Source organism: Marmota marmota, unplaced genomic scaffold, assembly GCF_001458135.2.
Source record: "Marmota marmota marmota unplaced genomic scaffold, marMar, whole genome shotgun sequence".
NCBI lineage: Eukaryota > Metazoa > Chordata > Mammalia > Rodentia > Sciuridae > Marmota > Marmota marmota.
In genome coordinates this window covers 1886033-1898771 of record NW_026000243.1, presented here as the reverse complement: position 1 = coordinate 1898771, position 12739 = coordinate 1886033, and the positions used below count along the sequence as shown (strand labels likewise).

Genomic DNA, 12739 nt, shown 5'->3' with positions numbered 1-12739 from the left:
GTCCCTATGTTCACCTCTTAGTTTCCGCTCTACTATGACAAGGGGCCACCTGGATGCAAAGGGGTAAAGACTGAGATTCAAGAATAGTATTTAGGTAGAATTTTAAGGTTGGAGGATTAAGGAGGTGGGTAAAGTTATGGTGTTAGGATTCCCTTTAAGAAATTCCAAACCAGACATGAGGTAAACCTTAGGATTGTAGTTAGGGTCAGGGGTTATGGCCAAAAGGTGGAGGTCAGGGAGTTTCTCCCCTCTAATCTCCGCCCAGTTCTCCAAGGCATTGAGGGCCAGGCAGGAAGCATCGGTTTCCTCAAAGCTGCTTCCCTACTGGGGCAGAGTCTCAGTCACAAACAACCACGGCCACCCCACCCAGCCCCTCCTTCTCTCTGCTGTGAGCTCAGAGCAGCGGGACAAAGTGCTCGGGACACAGACGGAGAGGCCTGAAAGCAGCCATGGGATCTGGAGGAATGGGCCTCCTTAGGGTCAGGTGGCTCCTGTTTCTCCTTCTTCTGCTCGTTCTGGGTGAGTGGGGCCCTCCCTCTCCTAGCCCATGCTCCCTGATACAAGGCTCAAAGAACATTGGCTCTTTTGCTTCCCTTTGCAGTGAGCATGCCAGAGATAAGATGATGGTAACGATAGTGTGTATGTGTGAGTAAGTGTGTATGACAGAGAGACTATGCAAGCTCTGGCCTGGATGCTGTGCATGCTGGCCCTGACCTCTCCCAGCTAGCTTGTTATTTGGGAATGAACTGTCAGTAGTACAGACCGTCAGACAAACTCCTGCACAGGGGAACATAGTGTGGTGCACGGATTTGGGAGTCTTGTGGATAGTCAGACCCAGCTCTGTTTCCTTTTCCCTCCCAGGCAGCAAGGCTCAGGAGTTCCCACCTCAGATTCTAGTTCACCCCCAGGACCAGCTGCTCCAGGGCTCTGGCCCTGCCAAGATGAGCTGCAAAGCATCAGGCCAGCCACCTCCTACTATCCGCTGGCTTCAGAATGGGCAGCCTCTGAGCATGATGTCCCCAGACCTACATCACCTCCTACCTGATGGAACTCTTTTATTGCTGCGGCCTCCTGCCCGGGGACATACCTATGATGACCAGGCCCTATCCACAGTCTTGGGCGTGTACACATGTGAGGCCAGCAATGAACTTGGCACAGCAGTCAGCAGAGGGGCTCGGCTGTCTGTAGCTGGTGAGGACTGGGAGGGGAGGCGGAGGGTGGTGAGACCTGAGATGAGATATTTGTGCTGAGCAATGTGTAAGGGGAAACCTGGCTGGGGGACCTTGGAGGGAAAGCTGGCTTTGCCTGAACCTACATGTGAGGCTTAGAAGGTGGGCAAAGCAGAATGGGGTGATTATGGCAGGAGATACCAATGCAAGACCATGGGAAAGGGAGGCCTGAGCCCTGAGTCCTGCTGACCTACTGTCCTCCCCACAGTCCTCCAGGAGGATTTCCAGATCCAGCCTCGAGACAAGGTGGCTGTGGTGGGGGAGCAAGTTATTCTGGAGTGTGGACCACCCTGGGGCTACCCAGAGCCCTCAGTTTCATGGTGGAAAGATGGGAAACCCCTAGTTCTGCAGCCAGGGCGGCACACGGTGAGTGGCGCCCCCTTCTATCCTTCATTCTGTCCTGGGCACAATTGGTGTATCTGAGGGACTGACGGACTCCCTAGCCCTGTATCCCCTGGCAGAATTAGAGGAGGGGAAATCCTGAAGCTGCCCTCCAGCCTCAGAACCCCACCCACATTGAAAACTTCACTTTGTACATGCCCTGACAGATGTCCAAGGGTTCTCTGCTGGTGGAAAGAGCAGAGAAGAGCGATACAGGGACCTATATGTGTGTGGCCAACAACAATGCAGGACAACGGGAGAGCCGGGCAGCCAGGGTATCTGTCCAGGGTAAGGGATGGTCTGCTTAAGCAGGTTGGGGGAGTTCTAGTTAGGATGGGATGGTCAGATTTGGATTTATATTAAGGTATCAGGGCTCACCCTGGGATCAGGATCTGGGTCTGGGTGACGGGGGCACCCTGTAGGGGAAGTTTCCCCCTTACTGGAGTGAAATAGGAGCATCCTAGACCTAAGAACTCTGGGAGTTTGGGTTCCTCCATGGCTGGGGGATGTTACACTCCTCCATCTCTTCACTTTGGCCTGTAGGCCTCACCCCAGCCCTATGCTTCTCACAGAGTCCCAGGACCACAAGGAACCTCTGGAACTTTTGGCTGTGCGCATTCAGCTAGAAAATGTGACCCTGCTGAACCCAGATCCTGAGAAGAGTCCCAAATCGGGGCCTATTGTATGGCTCAGCTGGAAGGTAAGACACAGGACTCAGGGGTAAGAGCCAGTTCAGAGCTCAAGAAAGTATTGTTGGGAGCTCCCTAACCACCCCTCACCCTTTCTCTACCTTCACAGGTGAGTGGTCCAGCTGCACCTGCTCAGTCCTACACAGCCTTGTTCCGGATCCAGACTGCCTCAGGAGGCCAGGCAGTTCCATGGGCAGAGGAGCTGCTGGTTGGCTGGCAGAGTGCAGAGCTTGGGGGCCTCCACTGGGGCCAAGACTACGAGTTCAAAGTGAGACCATCCTCTGGTCGGGCTCGAGGCCCTGACAGCAATGTGCTGCTCCTGAGGCTGCCAGAACAAGGTCAGGAACAGATCTGCCCAGAACCCAACCCCAGGCTCCTTCTTGACTGAGTACCCCTGGACTGTCCCACTCTTGGATTCCCTTCTTCCCTAGCCAGGCAAGCAGAACTAAACAAAGCTTCTATTGTCTTTAACGGGACTGTAACTCTTTGTCTCCCATTCTAACTTTTTTTCCTGAAAGAGTCCTGAAGGATTAGTATTACTTAGCCTCTCTACCTTCCCTCCAGTGCCCAGTGCCCCACCCCAGGAAGTCACCCTAAAACCTGGCAATGGAAGTATCCTTGTGAGCTGGGTCCCACCACCTGCTGAAAACCACAATGGTGTCATCCGTGGATACCAGGTATACTTTACAAACGGACAAAGCCTTTCTTCAAGGGACCATCACCCCCCTTTTCTTGCTGTAGCTACTGAGGAACCGTACCTGTGCATAGACACAAGAAAAAGAACACGAATTGAACCAGACTATATCAGTGGGACTCAAAGTGTGGTTCTTGGATCCACAATATAAGCATCACCCCTGGGAACTTATTAGGAATACAGATTCTCAGGTCCTTTCCCAGGCTTCCTGAATCAGAAACTCAAGAATGGTCTTGGCCACCTGTATTTTAAAAAGGCTATAGGTGATTCTAAAGCATGCTGAAGTTTCAGAACTGATAGTGTTAGGCATATTTAGCAAATTACTTTACCCTTCTTCTGTCTAGAGAAAAGTCTATCTTGCTTGGTAGAGAAGCGGGGAATAGGAACTATGACACTTGTTGGGAGGAGGGTCCCCAGTAGGTGGCAGCACAGGATGGCCACATACTGAGTCTGCAGATTGAAGGAAGGCTCAGTTGCTGTGACAGTGCCTGAGACAGCTATTCACCTTTGCTTCTGCCCCAGGTCTGCAGCGTGGGCAATACCTCATTGCCCACAGTCAACTGGACCGTAGTGGGTGAGCAGACCCAGCTGGAGATCACCACCCGAATACCAGGCTTCTACTGTGTGCAAGTGGCTGCAGTCACTGGTGCTGGAGCTGGGAAACCCAGTACCCCTGTCTGCCTCCATTTAGGTGAGGACAGCACCCTCAGGCCTTACCCATATCCTCTAGCCCCCCTTCCCCTCCCCTATCCTCTCCTGCCTCACACTTCCAGCTGCTTCTTCCTATCTGCTGGACCTCACTTGACCTCCTCCTGAGCTCCACATCCCATCCTATACAGAGCAGACCAGTGAGCGATCTGCCCGAGAACCCAGCAAGCACGGTCTCTGGACCCTGGAGCAGCTGAGGGCCACCTTGAGGCGGCCAGAGGTCATCGCCAGCGGAGGTGTCCTGCTCTGGCTGTTGCTGCTGGGTACTGCTGTGTGCATCCACCGCCGGCGCCAAGCTGGTGTGCACCTGGGCCCAGGTGACAGTGGGGACCTCCCGGTACACAGGCCTCCCCTGGTCCAGCCAGAATGGCTACTACAGAAGTTTAGATCTCTGGCCAAATGATAGATTTAGCCTTTCTCTCACTTTCAGGTCTCTACAGGTACACCAGTGAGGATGCCATCTTAAAACACAGGTGAGTAATCAAAGGGGAGGGACATTGAATAAAGGAAAGGCAGAGGGGGATCAAGAAACAGTGGAGTTGGGATAGGAAATAGAATGCCAGGCAGTTTGGAATCTTAGTATCTGAATCTCTCCAGGGACTCCAAGTGACAGCTAATTTCCCTTTCACTATTGTTCTATTGTACCACTTGACAGCTGAGAGTCATCAAACAAGAGATTCTGCTAAAGGCTTCAGTTAGCAGCTGGCTTTCTGTTTTGTTTGTTGTTGTTGTTGTTTGGTGTTGGGGGTTGAACCCAGGGCTTTGTGTATGCGAGGCAAACACTCTACCAACTGAGCTATATCCCCAGCCCTAGCAGCTGGGCTTCTGAAACCCCCATCCAATGCTCTTGTCACCTGCCTCTTACCGACATGCACTGCACTCTATTAACTCCAGAGTTAATAATAATAATTACAATATGACCAGTTTTAATGTCTAGTTTTCTCTATACTCGGTGTCTACCTAGTAGTGCCTTTGCATTCTGTGAATAATCTTGCATTGAGCAACCAGACCTGTACCATTATTCATCCATACTTCCAGCAGAGGGCATTCAATCCCTACATCTTAGCTTCTAACTCATTGTTCAAAAACAGGGCCAGCCTGTAGGTACTTCTGCTCCATCTGATTCGCTGCCAAATCATGAGACATGATACTAAGAAAGTATGCATCCTTTTTTCTCCTAGTAGCCAGGTTTTGCACTAAGAAGCCATTCCATCTCTTTGCCTACTTGTTTTGCTCTTCATTTGGTTGAATTTCCTATAGGAGGCTTCACACTCTAGATCTGCATTGGTCAACTAAAGTTTATTGAGAATCTTTTATGTGCTATATATATCCAGGCCTTGAGCTGCCCTTTTTTTTTGGGGGGGGGGGGTACCAGGTATTGAACTCAGGGGCACTCGACCACTAAGCCACATCTCCAGCCCTATTTTGTATTTTATTTAGAGATGGGGTTTCACTGAGTTGCTTAGCACCATGCTAAGTTGCTGAGGCTGGCTTTGAACTCACAATCCTCCTGCCTTAGCCTCCCAAGATATTGGGGTTACAGGTGTGCATCACCACGCCAGAGGAGCTGCCATTTTGCTGTCAGATTCTCTGTCTAGAACAAAGTTCCAAGCTGGCTGGCATTGTGTTCCTGAGTTTTTCTGTGTTCATTGGCTTCCCTCTTCCAGCTATCTCCTGAGCATTGCGTGCTCCAACATGAACTTTCTCTGGCTCCCCTGGGATCTTCTTTGTTCTTGAAGGAGATTCCATTCTAATTGTTTGGTTCATCCGTTCCTTTGGAATAGTCTCCATCCACCAGGAAATTTCAGTCTAGGCAGAGACAGGCATGAAAACAACCCAGTTTTGGCAGCACAAAAGCATGTATAATATGCATGGAAAGGATTGGAGTGGAGAAACAGGAGAAAAAAAAATTCCATATTTATTCTGACAGTAAAAATGGAAAGGGCAGATGGAGAAACAAAAAATCACCTGCTACATCCACAGGAAAAGACAAGTCTTTTTTCTGGTTGGGGAATAAGGTATGAATGTGTTAGAGCAAAGTTAGGTTAGGAAGCTGGAAACCAAACCAAGGGCCATGTTCACCGTGCTAGGCATTTGGACTCTTACCTTGGTAAACAGGGAGACACTGAAAGTTCTAGGTAAAGAATTGCTTTGGTCAGGTCCTTGTTCTTAAAGGATCACTTAGGTAGCTGGAAAGCAATATTCATGTAGCAAGCTCTTAATTTACCAGCTGAATTTCCTCCTTTAAATTCACAGTGTCAACCTTATATGAAAGGTCTTATTGTTTCCATTTTACAGATGGGTAATCATGGGCTTAGACAAGCTAATTGATTTATTTACTTGACAGGGGCTGTAAACTGTAGTGGCTAGGGATTGTCAACCCATGTTTGCTGGCTCCAGATCTTTTTTTTTTTTTTTTTTCTTCATCTCATTGTCCATAGCTTTCTCTCCTTAATACCCCACAGCTCTTGGCAACTTGGTCTTTCCCTGGTCCCAGGATAAAAAGAGGTACTGAATTTGGGGCACCAAGTCAGAGTCTGTGGATGGCTGAAAAGCAGTAAAGATAAAGCTGATACTACCCTCTCATTAACTTCTTCTGAGCTAACGGTCTTGGCCAATTAGGTTCCCATTTTTCTCCCTGCCTAATGCCCCCCACCCACCATTACCATTGCCCCAGAATGGACCACAGTGACTCCCCCTGGCTGGCAGACACTTGGCGTTCAACTTCTGGCTCTCGGGACCTGAGCAGCAGCAGCAGCCTCAACAGTCGACTGGGAGTAGACCCCCGGGACCCTCTAGACTGTCGGCGCTCCTGTAAGCATAGTTTTTGGGGGCAAGGATCCCAGGGATGGAGAGTGGGGAGGTGGGCTACAATGTGTTCACCATAATTCCTCCTGTCGTTTTTATTGCAGTGATCTCCTGGGACCCCAGAAGCCCTGGTGTTCCCCTGCTTCCAGACACCAGCACTTTTTATGGCTCTCTCATTGCTGAGCTGCCCTCTAGCCCTCCAGCCCAGCCAAGCCCACAGGCCCCAGCTGCCAGGCGCCTCCCGCCCCAGCTGGCCCAGACCTCCAATCCTTGGCCCAGCTCAGACAGCCTCTGCAGCCGCAGGGGACTCTCTTCACCACGTTTGTCTCTGGCTGCCACAGAGGCTTGGAAGACCAAAAAGAAGCAGGGTAAGATAGGAAGGTGTTGGTGGTGGGAGGGACCAGGAGTGGAAATCGGGTAGGAACTGCTGGCCTTGAAGCCAGGTGTTGGTTGTGGCAGCAGACATAGGCCTCTTTCCCTTTCCCCAGAGCACTCAGCTGGGAGATGGTCCCCTCAGCTTCTCTTTATAATAGTGAGCACTGTACCTGCAGTCAGTTCAACCCAGTCAACACTTAGTGAGCACCACTGAATGCCATTTGTTTGTGATAAAACAGATACCTGGCACAACCCTTGCCCGCTAGGTGTTCCTAGCCTGTCTGATGAAGGAATTGACCAGCAAACAAGTAATTCTAGAGCCTGGAAGAATGTGGCCAGTGCTAGCAGGAAGCCTCAGGCTTGATGAACTCATCTATGCACTGCATTCAGGTCTGCTTGGCACCAACTCCCAACTTGCTGCTCAGAGAGGAATGGATATAGTCTGCCCTTGGTATCCACGGGTTCCACATTCATGGACTCAACCATCCATGAATTCAAAATACTCAAGAAAAATATTGTATCTGTACCAAACATGTACAGACTTTTATTTTTGTCATTTGTCTCTAAATGATATAGTATAAAACTATTTACATAGCATTTACATTATTTTAGGTTTGATAAGTAATCTAAAGATGATTTAAAGTATGCAGAGTATGCAGAGGGATTGCTTAGGTTGTATGAAAACACCATGCCATTTTATGCAAGGGACTTTAAGCATCCTTGGATTTTCATACATATAGGGGTCCTGGAACCAATCTCCCATAATACTGAGGGACAACTGCATTTCCTTCCTGGACAGATTTCTTTTCTAACTTCCAGCTGCCTTTCTTTGACTCTCCAGAGAGAAATAATTACAGTCTCCAATTCTTAAGCAACTTCTATATGCTAGGTACTCTATTTATATTTGTTATTCCACTTAGTCCTCACAATAGATTGGGTAGGAATTACTTCTCTAACTTCTAGAGATAAGGAAGGAAAGTCAGAATGACTTAGAAACTTGTTCAAAATTCCACAAGTAATATGCAGAGCTCAGCCTTGAAGCCAGAATGATCTACCTCTAAAGGCTACTCTGAATGCCTCTGGAGCTCCCTTCTGAAATTCTCTAATGTTTCTGTCTTGCAGAACACTGGCCTGCACTCCACCTGCTGTCTTTATGAGTCTTTTGTGCTGATTAGAAACACTTAGCAAATGTTCTACCAATTCCTTTTTTTAAAAAGTGGGTATGATCCAACATTTATTAAAATGAAGATGGATTAAGAATAATTAAGAGGGCTTGGGTTGTAGCTCAGTGTTAGAGCACTTGCCTAGCATGTGTGAGGCACTGTGTTTGATTCTTGGCACTGCATATAAACCAATAAATAAAAATAAAGGTCCATCTACAACTAAGAAATATTTTTAAAAGAATAATTAAGAGCTTATTTAATATTGATAATTTATTATTCTAAGTATTAGAAAAGCTGGAATTCTTACCACCTTTGCCTCAGAGCTATTGCATTATAAATCCTGGGTAAATGAAATACCACCCAAAAAGGAATAAGTCTCACTTAGGGGGCTTAGGAAGATGTAGCTATAGTTCAGTGGTAAATAAAATAAATAAAACACACACACATATACACACACAAACCTTCAAACCCCCCTCAAAAAAAAACTATTCTTTCTGTGGAGAACTGCATTGACTTACATGGGATGTTTAGCCCTCTCAAAGCATTAATACTATGAGAATAGAGCGGTTTTCTATAGCCAATTCTTTCTTTTTGTTCTTTTTATTTTTTTAATGTTAGGGGTCAAACCCAGGGTCTTCACATGCTAAGCATATACTCTACAATGAACTATATCCCCAGCCCTTACAGTCAATTCTTAAGATGTTTCCAATTCTGCAATGAGGCTTCCTAACCTGCAGTTCAGGTCCTTACTTCACCCTGTTTCTCCTTACCAGACCCATCTCCCCACTGCCCCAGGATGGTTCAAGTCTCCTCTTGGCAGGTAGACACCTGATATTCCACATCTGGCTCCTGGGACCTCAGCAGCAACAACAAGATAATGTTGTAACCTTGTCCAAAGCCATGGAATTGAGTCTCCTACTGTCATCTACTCCAAGAAACAGTTTCCTCCTCTTCTGAAGCTGGCATTCTCTTAGTCCTCCTGCTCCCCTAGACCTGCTTGTTCTTTTTTCTTGTTATCTGACCTTAGCTTGGTTTTCTCTCCACTGTGGCTATTCTTACAATCGCACTTTCCTGTCTCTTATTCATTATATCAGGTCCTTAGTTATGTTTATCTTACCAGATATATGCACAAAAGACCCTCATTCATTTTTTTATATTTATTTTTTATTTATAGGTGGACACTCATATCTTTATTTGTATGTGTGCCTCACACATGCTAGGTGAATGCTCTGCCTCTAAGCCGTAAGCCCAGCCCCCCTTGTTCATTCTTTATTCCATTCAAAAAAATATTTATTGCAACTCAGGTATGTCCAATGAGGTTCAATTTTTCACCTTGCTAACATTTTTTTGTATAATTTATTCAAATAGCATTGAAACTGAAATGGGAAGGCTTTTTGTTGCCAGGATCCCTTGGAGAAAATAAAATGAGCTGGGATAAATATGGCCTTTTCCAGGACTGGCTTTCCCCTTCTGTTTCCACTCAAACAAATAACTGATATGTTTACATTTCTTGAGCTCAGTCATGAAGCCAAGCATTGGACAAGACAAAGCTGATGGGCTGAAATGAATAACAAGGCTAAAGATAGAGTCTGTGGTTGGGGTCTGAAAGGCCCACTCTGGCTTGACCCCCAGCTACTGGCTCTTTCCTTTGCAGAGTTGCACCAAGCCAACAGTTCTCCACTGCTCCGGGGTAGCTGTTCCACGGAGCTCTGGGCCCGGGAATTGGGAAATAGAGGTTCCAAGAATCTTTCTCAAAACACAGGTGAGAAGGGGATTCTGAGAAGGAAGTGAAAGGGTGAGACGGGCTATAGACGCCCACCATTCCAGTCCCTTCTGCCTGGCTTCTCCTTCTGTCCCTGAAGGAGGCTGAGTGGTTGGGCTAGGAGGCAGGAGCTGAGGGGCTGTTCAGGCAGGCAGACTAGGATCTGGGGCCAAATGAGATTCTGCCAGTCTCAGCACCAGGCTCTTGTTTCCCAGGAGCTGTGCCCCGAGCTCTGGTGGCCTGGCGGGCCCTGGGACCACAACTTCTCAGGAATTCAAATGATCTGATGACTCGCCCTCTCCCTCCAACTCCCCTCTCTCCTCGTGGAACCCCGACTCAGAGTCAGCAGACCCAGTAAGAGGGCATGGGGTCAGGAAGCAGTGCTGGGAGACTAGGTGGATGAGGAATGGCACTAACCATCCTGCCATCCCTCCCTCACCCCAACCAGGCACTTGGTGGAGCCCCAAGCTCCCTCTGCCCCGCTGCCAGCAGCCCCCCTCTCCATCCATACTCCCTCCAGGCCCCCCAGCCCCCAGGCCTCTTCCCTCTCTGGTCCCAGTCCAGCTTCCAGTCGCCTGTCCAGCTCTTCATTGTCATCACTGGGGGAGGATCAGGACAGTGTACTGACCCCTGAGGAGGTGGCCCTTTGCCTGGAACTCAGTGAGGGTGAGGAGACGCCCCGGTGAGTAACCAAAGAACTTCAGTGAGAATCTGGCTAGACTGGAACATTTCTGCCGCTACCCTAACCATTGTATTATCTCCCATTTTGCCTTTTTCTAGGAACAGTGTCTCTCCAATGCCAAGGGCTCCTTCACCCCCCTCAACCTATGGATACATCAGCATCCCGACGGCCTCAGGGCTAGCAGACATGGGCAGGGCTGGGGTAGGAGTGGAGTCTGAGGCAGGGGGCTTGTTGTGCCCACCTCGGCCCTGCCCCACTCCCACCCCCAGTGAGGGCTCTCTGGTCAATGGTTGGGGCTCAGCCTCTGAGGATAATGCCCCCAGTGCCAGAGCCAGCCTTGTCAGCTCCTCTGACGGCTCCTTCCTCGCTGATGCCCACTTTGCCCGTGCGCTGGCAGTAGCTGTGGATAGCTTTGGTTTTGGTCTGGAGCCCAGAGAGACAGACTGCGTCTTCACTGGTACATGGGACCACCCCATCTTACTCCTCATCCCTACTACGTTAGACCCCATCCCCAACCAAGAGACAAGGCTTCTCAATGGTCCTCATCTCTTTGTCATCCTTTTTCCTCTGGCCTTTTATCCATACTCTCCCTACACTTGCCATTCCCAGGGCTTTCTCTTCCCTCCATTATGGGCACTTTGTCTTGGATTATCCTTGCTCTCTCATTTGCCACAGGTTTAGTTATTTTTCTTGGGGGCAAAGTATAGATTTAGGATTAGTAAGATGGGCTTCGAAGACCTGATAGGGTGTATGGGGAAGAAACACCAAGGGCCAGCAAGCCCTGAGCTGCCTTCTGCTGACATATAAATAATGGAGCCACTCTGCTAGACATGTTGGAGCTGAGCCCAGTTGCTCCTCAACCTCTACTGCGGCCAGGGAAAGAGGAAGGGTGTGGAAGCACACAGGAGTGAGAAGACATGTGGAACACAGAGGGAGAGAAAACAAAAGAGACTGTGGACTAGCCTTCCCATTAGGCCCTGGGGATATAGCCACTGGGACCAGTGGGTTGAGTTGGGGCTAGATTATGTTTAGGACTGGATGTGTACCCTAATCTAGCTGGTCCTAAGTTTTCTGTCCTAAACTGGTCCCTAGGGGCTAAAGGCTAGTCCCCCACTGATGCCTACCCTCTGTGACAGATGCTTCATCACCACCCTCCCCACGGGATGACCTCTTCCTGACCTCCACCCTCTCCCTGCCCCTGTGGGAGTGGAGGCCCGACTGGCTGGAGGATGAGGAGATCAACCATGCCCGACGGCTGGGAAGGGGGCTGCCTCCCTGGCCCCCTGACTCTAGGATCTCTTGCCAGCGAAGTCAACTGAGCTGTCCTGTTCCCAAGGATGGCAGTGAGTGTCTGTCTTCTAGCTAATGTAGTGATCTTAACCTGAAGAGTCCTGGGGAGGAGTCAAGAGGCAGCCTGGGGTCCAGCAGGAAAGATAGAAGCAGGGGGGTAACTCTGCTTTCCTTCAATTGCTTCTACAGATTCCTCCTGAACCATGACCTTGAGATTGCCAGAAGAGCATCGGGACCATCTCTCCTGTCTACCCACAAGGTCTGGTGTATGGCCTGGGGGTCTTGGCCTATGCTTCTTGCAGTGGGAGTCCACCTTCTTCAGCCTCCAGGAGATTCCACAAATGAAAGCAGAACCGGAGCCCTCAGGAAGCAAAATGTCATCTCTACCTTCAGGACTCTCTTTTGTTCCAACCACTCCCACAATCAAAGCCTGTGGCCTAAGGAACAGCCCTGTCTCCTGCTAGCTCCATGAGAAATGGGGGAGCCAGTAATGTCTCCATGGAGAAAAGCAGCAGCTAATGGGAGAGGGCTTTAGAGGAAGGCACTTGTAGTCTCCCTTTAGTCCTCCCTGGGACCTCTTCTAGAAACCAGCTCAACCCTCTCCCCAGCCACACTGTGTAAAGAAAATAAAGAGCAATGTATGTAGGCAACAAGACCCTACCAAGTGCCAAGGCCAAGGGTTCGAGCTAGATCTAGGGAGGAAGCTAAAGGAAAGAAGGTGTAAGAATGTAGGACAAAAGCATCCTTCCCATCCTGTTGTCACTTTGAGTTTAAGGAACTAGACATGATAAAACTGTAAAGACTTGAGTTCTGTGAAATCATTTCCTGGGGGCATTATTTGGGGAGGGCACTTGGAGAGATGGCAAGAGTTCCCCCTGGGTGAAAAAGAGTGGAGCACTCATGGACACTCACAGAGTGTCCCTCATCTCTGTCCTGCAATTGAAGGGAGAGTGAGGTA

The 12739-nt window shown here is 49.1% G+C and overlaps 1 protein-coding gene across 4 annotated transcripts; it reads left to right on the top strand.

Annotated features, from left to right (window-relative positions):
* The first annotated feature begins 331 nt into the window (after window positions 1–331).
* On the top strand, window positions 332–12588 carry Robo4 (roundabout guidance receptor 4). 4 transcript variants are annotated; one of them, XM_048796255.1, is made up of 18 exons: window positions 332–519; window positions 862–1191; window positions 1438–1595; window positions 1778–1898; window positions 2183–2310; window positions 2409–2637; window positions 2864–2976; window positions 3516–3684; window positions 3833–4018; window positions 4132–4174; window positions 6379–6515; window positions 6614–6877; window positions 9702–9809; window positions 10025–10163; window positions 10369–10491; window positions 10590–10948; window positions 11628–11834; window positions 11971–12588. In XM_048796255.1, the coding sequence occupies exons 1-18, from the start codon at window positions 450–452 to the stop codon at window positions 11979–11981; spliced, it is 2895 nt and encodes a 964-aa protein (XP_048652212.1). In that variant the 5' UTR covers window positions 332–449; the 3' UTR covers window positions 11982–12588. The 4 variants fall into 4 exon arrangements, with proteins under 4 accessions (XP_048652212.1, XP_048652211.1, XP_015354477.1 ...); XM_048796254.1 differs by having other exon boundaries at window positions 10330–10491; XM_015498991.2 differs by having other exon boundaries at window positions 10258–10491.
* Window positions 12589–12739: the final 151 nt, after the last annotated feature.